At 30.3% G+C, this 16,107-nt stretch overlaps 1 protein-coding gene across 1 annotated transcript in view; it reads left to right on the top strand.

Moving 5' to 3' along the window:
- The first annotated feature begins 31 nt into the window (after positions 1 to 31).
- LOC107370176 (G protein-coupled receptor dmsr-1) overlaps positions 32 to 16,107 on the top strand; it is a 63,212-nt gene continuing 47,136 nt past the window's right edge. The window contains exon 1 of the mRNA XM_015938167.3: positions 32 to 632. Within this exon, the coding sequence (XP_015793653.1) occupies positions 433 to 632 (200 nt within the window). The 5' untranslated portion in view covers positions 32 to 432. The remainder of the gene's footprint in view (positions 633 to 16,107) is intronic.

Consider the following 16,107-nt stretch of genomic DNA (forward strand, 5'->3'; position numbering starts at 1 on the left):
AGTTGGTTCAAGTGTATAAAGTTAGTAACTTTAGTTGTGAGAGTGTCAATAATGTGAGCAGCATTGATCAAGTTAATGTAAAACAGCGAAAAACCAAACTGTCCAAACTGAGTTTTCGTTGCAATGAATTGAACACAAAAAATGAACAAGAAACAATTTTCCATGAAAAAGTTAATTAACTAATGAAAATCTCTCCATCATCAAACTAATCATCATAATCACCATTGGAAATGTAATTAAACGAAATGAATCAAGTTTAAAAATTGTGATTGTCGCCAAATGAATTGCATGAATTGACTAAAAAATAGGTGAAAAGTGAAAAAGAATTGAAAAAAACGAAAAAAAATGTTCAACCGTTCAATGAGTGTTTTCAAAGTGTCGATAAAATCACCTTTAATCTGTGTCGATTAACAATTGTCATACTCTAGCCAAATGGATAAACCATTGTCGGAATCACCTTTTCTTAATTACTCGGATTATCCATCCTCATACCTGGATTTCAATGAAACTTTTACTGAAACGATATTCTTTAATTTCAAGGAATTTTATGCTCCAATCCATGGTTACCTGAGTTTGGTTGTTTGCCTTTTCGGTTTAGTTGCCAATGTACTCAACATTATCGTCCTTACAAGGTAAGTTCATTACTCAATGTGAACTGATAACAATGCAACAATAAAAGTCTCTCATCTTATTCCCATGAAATAATCAATTCAAAGTAAAAACCGATTCAAAGCTCATGACATAATATCATCATTAATCCAAAGTCGATTTAGAAACAAATCGATTTCAATCAATGAACTTTACCATGAAAAAAATGAATAAAACACAAGATTGTTCAATCAGTCAATTTGCATCATTGACGCCATTCCTTGCACCTTTGTTATTAACCGGAAATTAATCTTCTCATATTAATAATGATAATCGTTTTCCGGTTCAAAGAAACTTGAACTAACCATGTTATTATGTTTCATCTTTTGTTAAATTCATGGATTCTTCAATGAATCAAGTTTCCATGAAAATGTTTACCATTTTCGTTCTTTAATATTTCCATTTGTTTCTCTTCTCATTAAACGTTTAATCAAATATTTGCTCATTTAGCCACTTCAATTGTCTATTTGCCAACGATAAATCGTTATAAAGTAACCATTAAACTTTTGTTGACGAGACAAAACATTCATCGATGTAAAGTTCTGAACAGAAAAAAGAATCAATCAAATGTTCAAAGTCAAATATTGCCATGAAAATTCAATCCTTTCCCAATTCCCAACTTGGAATTTACGAACTTCTATTGAAATCTTTTTATCACCAAAAATCTCAACTCGATACATTTTTATTAACAATTATTCATGTGTCTGAACAAAATGCTAATAATTTTCACATCCGAGGATTTTTTTGTTCGTTTTTCTGAACTTTTCTGAAATTTTTGTTGTTTCATTTGATTAAAAATATGGGAATTAAGAATGAAATCGATTGAGAATTTCAGTTTTTAAGAAAATTTGATTCATGATAATCTGTTCATCCAGTTCATGATCAAGCAAGGAATTATGTTCAACGGAAAATCCAAGCGATTTACTTTTCGAACTAAAACTGAGCTCGCAAAGGAAAAGGGTAAAAAATTCATCAGAGTTTTTGACTTATCCATAAATTCCTATCATGAAATGCCATCTAAATGTCGATTTGGTTCATTGGAATATCAAGAAAAATGAAAAATGAACAACACATTTCATGGAATTGAAACAAAAGATTAAACAGAGAAAAAAATCAATCAAACTTTCGTCAATCTTGATCAAAACTAGCTTCGATAATCGATCATTTAGATCAATTAATCAGGCGAAAAAGTTTCTGGAAAAAGAACAGAAAACAAGTCGAAAGAGTTGATTCGAAAATCACTGAGAACTCAACGAAAAACGTCGAAGACTCGATGAACAATAAAGGGTTGAAACTCAGCTTGTAATCGAATGTTTCAGACAAAAACGATTCTAAAACCATTTCTGTTTCATGTAATGGAATTTGCTCTTTCATCTCGAAATGACTCGAAATGTTTTTTGTGCCAAATCCGATAATTGATAAACTCTTTAATATGAACTTTCATTTTGACAATTTGAATGTTAAACTCGTGATAATACAAATTAATGATGATATTTATCTTGAGTATTTATGCTTGTTAACCTTGTCAGATTAGTTCAATGAAATATGTTGTTTTACGTTTACTTTTTTTAGTTCATTTCTTACATGAGTTATCATTATTCCAATGTCTTTAGTCTTGAAATATCTTATAGTTTTCCCATTTGAATATTGCACTTGAAATGTAATCAGAAAAAAGCATGAAACAAACATAAAAACACGAAAATCTTCAATCAAAGTCTTTGCAATTGTTCATCTTTACAACTGTGATTTTCAAAAGTAAAACTTTTCTTTTCATTTTTTCACTTCTTCTTGGGAATAAATCTGATTTAATTCAACATTAATCTCAACATTGTCATGTAATCATGAAACTGGATGAACCTGTAAAAAGAAAAATGGTAAAGACGAAAAAATAGTTTTCCTTTTCTTCACTTTTAATACATTGATAATGATGATAATAAAGAGCAATAAGCTTATTGGTAATGAATTATTTAAACTGAAAATGTCGAGTTTGCATGGAAAAATATTGAATATTTTCTTTGCGATTTCAACTCAATCTGATTAAGAGTTGAATAATGGTAAACAAGAGCAAAAAGTTCAGTCAAGTTAACTAATCAAATCATGAAAAATACAATTTGAAGAAGAAAAGAAAAGAAGAAACAGAGAAAAATCTTATTCTCGATAAGAATATAATGTTCAACCAAATCTTGATACAAACTTTTCATTCACTGTAATAGTCTTAACTTAAAACATTATCTGATTCAAGTTTATGCATTAACTTGAATCATGATAGTTTATTCGGTAGACAAATTTCCAACTAATAACTCAACATTTGCCTGACTTCTGAATTCAGTTAACTGAAGGAATCAGTTTTGGAAAATTTTCAAACGATTCTAATTGATTGTTTACTGATTATCAAAAGCTTGCAAGCTTTATCGACAATTAGAGCCCTCCAATGAACTGAACCCTGACTAGCGTCAATGGTTTCGGTACAATAGGTGACATTTCAACTGATAGTTTTCGCTTCAATTCTTGCAACTTTCGCCGAATGAGCTCGTATAAATGTTAAAGTGATATCGACTAGTTGTGTTAGAATTTTATTTTGACTCGGTCTCTTTGAGTTATGATGTTACATGATAGAGACACACATGTAGCGAATGCATTATGCGTATAAAAACCAAAAACTATGACTAGTTATCGAAGATTTTCTTGGGTCACCCGTATTCAAAATTAACTTTCTGATTTCTTGCAATCGAGTTTTCTGACGAAGAACAAAATGCAATGTTCAAAAACCTGTGGGTTGTTTTAATAAGCAGTTATCTGGCATTTTATCGATATTTATTCCAGCATCTTGAAGAGACAATGTCAAAACCAAAATCAAAAAGATACAGCTGTTAAACTTGGTATAGAGATGCGGTTTGGAGACAAAACTAGAGGGGTTCGATCTTTAAAAACCTCACAATCGAAATTTGTTCATAATGTATTGCATTGGCATTGAAATTGCCGAGATATTACACAAGTTGTCTGTAAATGAAGCGAAAGTTGAATTTAAATCAACACGATTTGTCCATCCAATCATCGTCCCGATATTTAACCATGATATATCAAGTGCAACGCGAATTCGATGGTTTTCTCTCAAGAATTCGAAAAAAAGAATTCGCAAAATGGCTAAGACAAGTAAAAATCTTTGCATCGCTTTGCTGTGCTCGGATGATTAGATTTTGATTATTCTAGGTGTCCCATCATCCCTTTGTGATGTATAACCTTTCACTTTTTAGGATACGTGCAAAAATAGCTAATTCAAAACAGATAATGACAACTCGGATAATGATCTTTAGACTTAAAATCGAAGATGAACGGTAGTTCGAATTCATTAGTCTGGATTGACTATTCAATAAAATTGATTCATTTTTGAGAGAAAATGAGTTTTCCAATCATAAAAGACGATATTTCTAATAATTTGGGTTAGTTCAATGATTTTATCAATCCAGGTTAAGCATATGGACGCGATCAATGAAGAAGAAATTCGATTTTTGACTTTAGTTAAACTGGTCCAGCTCTTCAGCTTTGGCATTTGGCTTCTCTTTTAGATGCATCCCATTCAAATGTAATACATAACATAAAGAGATCAAATCAAAGATCAAAGATTCATTTTCCATTTCGCTCTATCAACGTTCCAATAATGTATAACTTTTCATTCAATTTTGCAAATAATTAGTCAACCTTTGCACTCAATCATATGAAAAGCAAAACATGAATAATATTAAACTTTTTATAGATGAAGTAGAGTTCGAGAAAGATATTCAAAAATAGAGTTTTTGCATGGAAAAATGATTGATATTTAAAATGTGGAAAATAAAAAGCGAAACATTTTTTTGTACAATCAATTGAAATGTAATCCAAAGTAAACAAAAGTAAACAATCAATCAACATGCAAGTTATTACATGAATAATTTGAACCATTTTTTATCCCAAAAACCCATTCATTCATCGTGTTATCAATTCATTGCCACTAATTAGGTTACATTTTGTTGTTTATTCAGTGTTTTCAATGTTTCTTTGTTGCCAGAAACTCGAGTTTTCCCGTAAAAACCATTTTCTGAGTAAACATTGGAAGGAAGGCAAAAAAACAGGGCAAAACTTTCATCACATTTCTAATTAAAATATATTGTGATAACAATTTCAATGATATTTCAATTTCTAAATATAATCGTGAATATATTTACTGTTCATGATGAAAGGAACAAGTCGAAGAGAAGTTTGATTTATTAGCATCTAATTATAACAATGATTACAAAAGAGTTCTGATGAATATCACAAGTTGTAAAATTGAAAAGGTACGAAGGCATTGAAATGGTGAAATTGGTTGAAATGCTTCAGGCTTCAACAGCTCATTCCAATCATGCAATTCAATCTGTATTATTGTTCATTAGCTTACATTATCTGCAGTTGATTGAGTACCGAGACTTTTGGCACACAAATTGAAAGCAAAATTATAAATTATTGTTATAACTAATTCAATTGTCTCATGTACTATTAGGCTGCAAGAGTGAATAAAGAGTACAAAATGTAATGCAAGTTTGAGTAAACAGAGTTTAGTAAAGTTTTTTATTCTCGTTTTTTCCCATTCGAATCGTTATTAGTATTTTTGCATTCCCATTATTTCGATAATCCAGAGTTGAGAGGGAAAAAAAGTATTGTTATTTTTGATTCAACTCACGAGTCTCATTGTGATAGATAAAATAAACAAACCAATTTCCATCATTGGAATGAACAAGAAAATGAAATGTAAAATTTTCATGGAAATGCTTTTCGCTTAAACAAGCTGCTTTTCAAGTCAACCTTTATCGGATAAAACTTGGAAATTTGAACATTGCTTTCCTTTCCAATTGGAATATTTAATGCTCAGATTAGCCAGTCTTTTAGTAAAGTCAAAGTTTCCATTTTGTAGAGAAAAGCATTTCGACTTTCAGTAAATTGGAAATTAAATTTTGCTAAAATTATAATGGAAAATTCAAAATACAAAATTACGAAAAGAATCGACAGCAAGAGCGATAATGATCAAAAGCTTCTTGAAATGCTGGAATCGTCAGCTTGATTGAAGAATAGCAGAATTTCTTTGTGGAAATTTCGTTTAAATGTTTTGTGTAAATTAACTTTTAAATTTTGCAAATAAAGTATCGAATTATATTTTCAATTCGAAGTCTTATGCTCTTCATTTTGTGTGTTGATGGAAAACAGAGTTTCGATTCAATCTCTTGTGAAGATCGTTGGAGTCGATGATGATTTTCGCTTGTTTATTGATCAAATCGCTAGATAACTGAATGGTTGACTGTTTGTGTGTAAATCGAATCAATCCGAGGGTTCCAATGTATTTATCAGAAAGATTTGTAATGAAATTAGCGAATTGATGAGTGATGAAGACTTTTGTGTTTGCCTTTAAAATTAATCATTCAATTTGGACATTAAATTGTATCGTTTCCAAGCTTTGCTTCCAATGTTTTCTTTTGAATAAAACTTTTGTTTAGCCTGGAGCTTTTCAATTGTCGATTTTGCATGTTTATTTTACATTAAAATTTGTCATTCGATAGATTTCCTTTGTATCTTGTATTGGCTAATTGGGACTTTTGTTTAATTGAACACAAGCGCTTTTGTTTAGGCAAATAACACTCGTTTCAGCTTAAATGGGTTCACTAACTGTTTCAATGGTTCAATAAACGTTTGAATCAAACAATATTTTGCTTCATTGAATCTTGACAATCGATTGATTATTAGATTATTGTTCCATTAGATTTGGGATTCGAAAAGTTGTCTATTCGAGTCTTTCAGTTTTCCTTAACTTGAGTTTTGCATTTTTATGTGTTACTATTTTAAGGGAAAACATCAACTAAATGTCATTTTTATGCTTAAATGACTAGTTTTTGTACCAAGAAAAGGTTTTAAATTTATGCAACTTTTCAGATGATAATTGAAGCAAACCAGACTGAATTTTCAACGAACAAGGTTTCCTAACATTTGTTAATTAACCATGAGCTTGGATAATAAAAATTTTATATTTTATTTGATAGACAAAAATAGTTCAATTGTCTTCCCAAGCAATTTCAATTAATTACTTCCGACGTCTATTTATATCTGTTTATTGAGTTATAACCAAATGTCTGCTAATAACGACTCTAAATCAACACTAAATGCTGAATGCATTTGAAGTTTACTAAAAGTGTAGTTTATTGTGTTTTAATTGTCCAAAGAACATGAACAATTCCAGAGAAAAGGCCACTTTTGAGTGTTATTAGGTTTTGGTGTTTCAAAACGTTCTGACGAATCAATCAGAGAAGTACAAGAGAAACTCGCAATTGGTCGTTTCCATTGAGTCTTGATCTTTCATATAATAGAACGTAAATGCCAAAGAATTTGCTTTTTCTTGATTTCAGTCGATCAAGATATTCATTGATGAGACCAATTTTCTGTATTATCTCCATTGTTCTCAATCCGATATTCGATTCATCGTTTTTTAACGATTTGAACCTTTCAAATACAGCTCGAGTAACTTGATCAAAAGATCCAACAAAACTTGTTCGAAAGTGGTTTCAATATACTTTTCATGTCCCTTCCTGCAACTGCCTGTGAAACCATTGACGAATCGACTTTTGTCAATGTTTACTTAAAACGTGTTTTTCAATGTTTTCATTTGAAGCTCTTCGACTTTTCTGGTTTCCTGGTATTGCAAATGAATGGTTAAAATGAATTACCTGCAAGTAAAAAACATTTTTTTCATAAATAAAAACTGTTTACATGTTAACCAAAAATGCAAAAGAAAGTGTTGAAAGCAAATCCAGTCTTGCCTCAATTACATTACAATCAGTCCAATTATTAGTGAAAAGTGAGGTTTAGTTGAAGCAAAAGGAAGGATTATTTTCACTGTGAATCGTTTTTACATCTTTGCTTGTTCATCACCAAAAATGTTTATTTTCATCTCAACGATTTGAACATTTTTTGCTCTTTTACGCTTTCCTTTGGTTTATTTTTAAAATTTAAATGTTTCATGTAATTACCTTATTTTTAGAAGAAACAAATTAGTATTTAAATGTTTCAAAAGTATTTTAAAATCAAAGTTCAACAAAACAATAAAAATTAAACTCCCTGTTATTGGGAGTAAAATGATAAGATTAATGTTCACTAAATATTATCAAAGAATCAAGCAACTGATTAAATATTCAACCATTTCAATCACCCGTCAATTAACTCAATGTTACTGACATTTCAATTGATATCAATCGCCAAAACACTCAGAGACGAACACAGAATCGTAAAAAAAGAAACTTTTTCCTTCGAATGAAATCAAACAGAAAAAAGTCGAAAAAAAGAAAACGAATGAAGAATGAATCGTTTCTCAAAAGATCATCGAGTTTCAGCGAAATGATCCTGATGAGACTTGAAGTGTCCAAGGGAGGACAATATCGATAAGTGATTCTCTCATTAGAAGTCTGAAAGTCCATTCTTTTTGACCTAAACGGATTGGAAACCTAACGAGTTTAGTTTCATTCGAAGTGTTGGTCTACAAGTGTTTGAACTGTAAAAGGAAGAAAAGCATTTTCCATTTGAAAATTGAATTTTTTACTTTTCTTTTTTTGCAAATGAAATTTAATTTATCTGATAGTAAAGTCATAGTATTGTCAATTCAGTCGCACCGAGAGCATAAAATATTCAACATTGAAATTGTAGGTTGAAAAAAAGTCTCAAGACTTTAACAGAAGATGAAAAAGCAAAGAAACAAGCATCACAAGAGACTAAAAGGGTTGGGAATTTTATTTATACTATTTGTTATTACATTTTACTCTATGAATTTTACTTTGGGAAAACTGTATGAGAAAAAAGTCCAATTTGACTAACAAAAGAAATAAGTTGATAGAAAAAGAAACGAAAAAAGTTTTTCCTTCTTTTTCCCTTTCATACATTTACTTCATTCCAAACATTATTACTATTGTATCAATATTATTTACCTTTTCTGGTAATCAATGAAAAATAAATTACAATAACCATGAATTTCCACTTGTTTTCATTAATCTTCAAGTTCTCATCATGAAAACTCTTTTCATGTTATTCAAAGAAAATGACATTCAATGTTTTCCAACATCAGTTGCAACGACAAATGTTCGTTCAAGTCTCACATTGCGTATCAACAGAAATTGAAGCTTCAAGTTTGGTTCCATTCGATTTTGTAAAATCAATGTAAATCTCATGAATAGCTAATTCTTTGCTGAAAGAATGTTGGAAAACTTTAAAATGAAAATTTCTGGTTTCACAGAATTCGTTTGCATTCTCTTCGTTTTTTGCAGCTTTTGATTAATGTTTCATCTTATTTAGGTTACAAGTTTAAAGTCATGCAACTGGAAAGTTGTGAAAAAATGCTCGAAGAGAAAAAAGAGCAAAAATCAACAGAAATTAAGTTAATTCAATTTCACATTCAAATAGCGTTTAAAATGAATCAATAATGCATGATAATATTTATATTCATGTTTTCACTCTTTTTGCGTTTCTTTCATTTTCAGTGTTTACATGAAATGAAACAAAAAGATGCAATATCATTGAATCAAAATGAAAATTGTTTCTTCTCTTGTTTCGCTTTTACTGAATCAAAGAACAGGGAAAAATAAACTCAAAATGAAATTTGATTCTCACAATAATCAGATTTAATCGGGTTTCTTTTGTCTCCTCAGGTAAGAAGGCAACAATAACTGGAAAATTCTGAAAAATGAGACCAAAAATGAAGACAAACTGTTAAGTGAAAGTTGCATTTTTCCCATTCACAGACTTTTAATATTGTAGACTCTAGCGTTTAACCGATTGCAACTTAATCAAATTATAACAGTTCAACTGTAAACAATCTTAAAGTTAAATTCCAAGTTCGTTCATCTTGATGTCACTTCGAGTAGCAAAAGAAAATCAAATTTTGTCCAAAATTCCATTGAAAGCAAATGCTAATCAATATTCAAGAGTTGACATGCGATCAAAAGCTTCATAATTCTGAGATCGATTAAGAAGTTTGAAGCTGTCACATCAGACAATTCATTTAAAGGTGAAAATGAGAGAAAGAAGAATTCGCTTGAATCTTGATTTCGTTACTATTGAAATACTTTTCTATTAATATAAGTATTTATTTCAAAGTTATGATTGATGTTGAGGTGAATGTTGGAAGGCGAAGAAGAACCTTTTATAACTTGGAAAGTTTGTCAAATGTGTATGAATGATGATAACAGGGAATGAAAGGAATGAGATATTTTCGCCATTCAATGTTTCTAAATGTGTATAGATGGTTAACAAGTGACACAACCTTAAATGGTATAATCATGGTTACAGTAATTTCTGAATACTTGTCATGGAATGAGGAAAATGATCATGAAAATGACATTCTCTGGTTTGACCATTTCAACTTGCATTTCCTTTTGTCCTTGTTTTTGCTTCATTTCACTGTAATTGTTTTTTACAATTGATTGACATTAAATGAAACAAATAAAGATGTATCGTGATGTTTTGTATCGACATTAACGGCAATCAATTTGTGTAAACTTTGTATTACAATTGATTCAATTGTCAAACAGTCAAAGTTAATCATTTCCTATGAATATCTGTTTCATTATTGAAAAGGTGAGTTGCTTGGAAGTTGATGTTTTGGAGAAGAAGAAATTTTTCACTTTTCTTTCAATTTTCTTCATTTCTTTTTTTTATTCGCTCAGTACTTCATCTTAAATAGCATTTGATGATAGCACACATTTAATATCAATTTAAACTTCACTTTCAGAACTTTCATCTTCAATTCTCTTTCTCTTCTTTTATTTGCTTTCCTGTTATGAAAACAAGCTCTGCACCAACCTTTATTCATCTCATTTACATGTTACCAGAAAAAGGATCTCAATCATTTTGAATCATGAACTGACATAAACACTGGCTGAATAGCAACTCCTCTGCAGGGACAACAACAAAGTGTCACCTTCATGTTAACACTGATTGTAAATGAGGCAAACATGAAATAAATTACCTCAATTATCATCATGTAGGTGGATCTGGAAGAAGAAAACATTCTTAATACAAGTTTTCTTTTCAAGTAAATTACTAGAAGAAGAATGGACCAGATTTTGTAGAGGAAAGACCAAGAATGACCAATGAAAAAAATGAGTTTCATTGAAATATTTAAAGCCATATTAATGTGAAAAGACATCATGAAATGAAGAGACCATAAAGTCCTTTTTAACTTATACAACTTGCAAAAAGTATAAATTGCTGCACAAAACGAACTGAGAATACATTGAAACTAAGCATCAGAAAGCAAGTCTTCTTAGAACTGCTTTCAAGTCTTACGATTAAACTGTTCAATCTGCAGAGATAACTTGCCTTTTGAAGACAAGATTCCGTTCATTGCAATGCAAAACCAGGGAAAACTTTTCTGTTTCGTTATAAGTTTTGCGTTCACTTTCATTCTCATTCTCATCTTAAAAAATTTAAATTGGATTAAGCAAATCAATAGCTCAAAAGCAGTCGTTTGAGAGCAAGGAGAAACGTTAGTAAACCAAAATCAACATCTCCAAACATTCGATTGAGAATGGTTGGTACACTGGACACCAATATTCAACAATTAGACTTTTTCTTCTAAGATTGAACATATTCAAAGTTAAATAGATTGCTTTGATCTTTATGACTTTTGAGATCAAATTGCAAATAGCGGTTTGCAATTAGACAATCAAAGAGTAAAACTTTTGACTCTGGACTAAGAGTGGAGACTTGAACAGTTCGAATCGCAAGTGAATCCATTTGTGCAATGTAATGCTGAGAAATATCGTCATTAATATAATAACTTCTCATTGTATTCTTGCTAAAGTAAATCGAATTGAACTGAACAGATCAAAAGCAATTGAATGACAAAAGATTGATTAAAGTCAGAGATTGAGTCGATTTCGTGAGCATTTTTGATCGTTATTGCTTGAACCTGATCGTTTCAACGTTCGTTGCACATTTCATCGTTTCCTTTTATTCCGATTGAAGCAATAAAAGCAGTTTAATAGCTGCTAATAAAGTGATGACTATTCAATGAAATGCTTTATATCCTCCTACAATTTTTAATTAGCAAAATATTAAAGTATTTCCTGGTTCTCGTGATTTGTATTGACTAAATTTGTTCTTTGTTTAAAGCTTTCGCTTTCATTGCAAAATGTACTTGGTTAGTTGCACTGTAGCGTCCAAACAATCTTGTCCATCGATCATTCCTTTATAAACTTTACATGAAAGTTAAATTTAAACTTTCTGGCATTATTATTAACTTTGTCTGCTTTCAGTGTGATTAATATTTGAATAAATCTTGCAAGTTCATTTTTATTACATTAATAATCATCTTATTCAAATAAAACTTCATGTCTTTTAGGAAATGCGTTTTTCATTTTATAACCTTAATCATCTTAACCTAGAATCTGCTAAATTATATGCATTTATATGCTTCATGATAAACCTAAAGCTATTAACCTTAACTTAAAAATCATTAAGATTCATTTCTTTACAAAAATAATTGTTGGAAAATTTCATGTTTAGTCTTTCTGAATATAAATTTCCAGATGAAATATTTGCAAAAGTCATTTCTTGGATAAGAATAACAAATTGATACTTGTCCGAATAGACGCAGCTAGCTCCTACCATACAATCGTTTCGAATTGATTTTCGATCAAAGTTAAACGTTCAATCAAACGAACGATTAAAAAAGAAATTTTTGCAAAGATTGAAACTCTAAACTCCGAAAAGATTGACAAACCATAGATTGGCCCTAATATGATATAAATATTAAATTGAATTAACTGCACGAAAGGATCTCTTGATTCAACAAAAGATTGATTTTCGATTTATTTTATTGTTTAACTATTGATTGACAGAAATTTTACATTCAGTCCCGAGTAATTAAAATCTGTGTATTGCATATGATTACGAAGAACAAACACGAATAATTTAGCTCTTCTTTTGATCGCTTCGTTGGAATCTCGAGCGAAAGTGAGAACAAGAAAAACATTGATTTAGCAATATTTATGCTTGGAAAGTGTAGACATTTTGAATGCTTGGAGTATTTTTGACTTCATATGCAAACTTCATATTTCAATATTTTATTCACGTTTACTATTGAAGCTGGTCAACTTAAATGACCTTTACGCCCACTTAATATTGCATTTATGTAAACCTAATTTATAACCAGAAACTTGATGAGTTCGTCAGCAAATAATAGCTGTAAATTCAACTCTCAATATCATTGAAGCTATTCTTTTGAATACTTTTGTTTGTCAAACAAAGTATCACAAAATGTGAAAAGCTAAAGTCAATCGTAAAAGTTTTTCTTCAGGGATTTTCTCACAATCCAACAAAAGTTATCAATGAAAGTAGAAAGTTCAATAATAAATGTTCAAACTATTCAAAATGAAACTTTAATAAACTGAAAATCCAAAGATTTTCCTTAAGCAATTAAAAAGATTACAATAAAAACAAGAAAAACTTTCTTCTGAATATAATTCAATTAGACAGAAACATAAATCGTTACAAAAGTTTATTCAAGTTATCATTTAAACACAATTTTTAAGAAAAGAAGTTCGAAGAGAAAAAGGTCGAGATTCCTGATTGGATCTGAATTTCTTCAACATGTTGAACTTGAAGGTGATAAAATTGTATGAAAATTTGATCTTTACTTAATGATGCAATCGGATGCTGATTCCATATTGAATGGCGATCATTATTAATGGAAGAGAGAAAAGAATGTTTCATGTTTATCATATTATGAGTTAATCGGATGTTGATATTATTATGGTTACCATCATGATAATCATGATAATAATGAACTTGTCATCTTTTCTCCATTTTCTTCTCTTTCCCTTCTTTACGCTTCTCACTTATCACAATCGTAATGATGATCAACTTTACCAATTGAGGTGCAAACAATGATTGGTCAACGATGATTGTTATGGTCATGATCAAGATGCCGGTTACTTTAACCATGTTCATCTCTTCATTTCCTTCATCTCTCTCTCTCTGGCACTACTTCCTCATCACAACAAACATCATTATCTTTTTTTTCAACTGAACATTTGATCCATCAATCTATCAGCATCATCAACCATTCTCATCATCTAATCACTTTATCTTTCGACTCACCAACACTCATTTTCATCATCAATTTTATACTCAACTCTCCAACGGTCAATCAACTAGCTTTTTGCTTTTAACTAACTCGATATTTAATACAATTATCGATCAGCTCTTTTTAGTTTTTTTGCTCGTTGGAAGGAAAGGCTTGAAAGTGGATGAAACATTGATATTCAATGAGACAAGTAAAGTGACCATTTTAATAACATCATTAACTGTTTCCATCATAACTTCACTCTTCTTTCATAATTAACTTACATATCAAATTTTAGCCTCACATTGAATTAATCCCCATTAAAATGATTACATTTACATGGATGGAAAGTGTTCACTGAAAAATGAAACTCAAATGAAAACTTTTTTATTGGATCAACAATTTTCTACATCAATTGAAAGCAAATTGCAATCCGAGACTTCCATTGAGAATTAAAGATCAATCATGAAAAGTGTTACCATAAGTTAACATTATTACAAATTCATATTCGATAAGTTAGTTGCGAAAATTGAATAAAACGAAATCGAAAAAATCTTTCATCTTGACCTTTCCATATTCTGTCTTTTCAGCAAAACTTTTAATATTGATCTTGATTCCCTTCTGATTCTTCATCAAATCAACGATCAATAAATTATCCAATTCTCAGCTTGATAATCATTCCTTCCTTTGGCGATCATGAAAATTCTTGTCAAACAACGAAACTTCTCTGTCGGCTATTTAAAGAGGATTTTCAATTTGAATGTTTCAGGCAAAATTAAGCTCGAAAATTGAGTCGAAATTTTTTGCTGTTCGAAAATTATTTTATAGATTTTGGTTTTTTTCGTTCCTTTAATTGCGATTGATAAGTTTGTTGAAAGCATTCCATTGGCACTGAGTCTGAACAATCTTTAGTCAATTCTGTTTTACCCTCGAACATGATATTGACAGTTTAAATGTTTACATTTTGAATAATTTTCCCATTGAAAAAGTGATTTTGTGAGGAAACTTGAAATGTTTGCAAAAGTGTCTGAAACTGGTTGAGCTTGAAACATTTTATTGACTTTAAGAAATGCTTTTAACTTTCAATTTTTAACATTGAAATGGCATCTTTCAGATTCATTGAGAGTTCTGTTGTATATAAATTTTCTAAATCACTTGCTCATTGCAATCAATTCTGTGATATTTTGAATTAATGGTCTGACGAAATTGTTATCTTCACTTTTTTACTTCATGAATCAACTCGTATCCATATTATTTAGTTTGCTTCAATTCGTTTGTTTGGTCAATCGATTGATTTGCATTTTTTTTCTTTTCGTGGTTCGCCTTTCAATTTGCTCATTACTTTAATCTGATTCATTGATTACTCTTTGTATCAAAATATTCAACAGTTCAGGTCAACCATGAATCAATGATCTTGACCCATTTACACTCCACTAGGTAAAAGGTGTTTCACTTGTTAACACTTGCAACACTTTTCTGTATTCATTTTAACCTTTCATCCGATTATTTGTCTTTTTGTTTCATCAATTCCTTTGTCATCACCATGAAAAGCATCATTCAGCTTCTGGTTTTTCAAAGATAAAAACTTTATTTTAATTTTTCTTTTCGTTTTTCAATTTTTTCTCATTCTCTTTTCATTTTTTTCATGTTAAACATCGAAGCGATTCCCTTTCAAGTTTACAACTAAAACACTGATAATGAACAAAGAGTCAAGTGAAGCATTCATTGTCACTCATCAGTAATAATTGTTATCTGATTGATGATTTTAATTAGCTCAGAGTCCGTAATTTGAGACAATGTTAGATGTTTCGTTGTTTGCCTAATGGTTCCTCGAGATAATTGATGAATTATGATCATGTTTACAGTCAAAGTAAATCGTCCATAAGTTCAAAGTGAAGCTTCAATTGATTAACCGAGTCAAGCGGTGATCAGCATTGCGACAAATATTGTTGCCTGAAATGAATGGATGAGTTTCAAAAAGCAATTCCTGATTCTCGAAAAAATACGAAAGTTTTCTTCTAGTGGTTCGAGCATATTTGAAGTAATTATACAAGAATCACGAACGAAAACATTTCGATAAGTTTGCATCTTCAATCATCTAACGTAAGGTAACAAATGGAGCTTCTAATTTTGATCTCTCAGTTATTGATCTAATTGTGAATCTTGTGGGCGCTTAGTAAAATAATTAGGCCATTTTTTGTGGAGAAAATTGGAAAGGGGAAAATCTCAATGAGATTCGCATTTGAATAAACCAACAGAGAGAAGCACGAAGAAAATCTGACAAAATGAATATTCATTAGCTACAATTAGGCAGACAATATATTCATGATGAAACAAAATTCAAG

The sequence above is a fragment of the Tetranychus urticae genome, chromosome 1 (assembly GCF_039701765.1).
Source record: "Tetranychus urticae isolate SD_2017Ah chromosome 1, NJAU_TeUrti_SD_1.0, whole genome shotgun sequence".
Lineage (NCBI taxonomy): Eukaryota > Metazoa > Arthropoda > Arachnida > Trombidiformes > Tetranychidae > Tetranychus > Tetranychus urticae.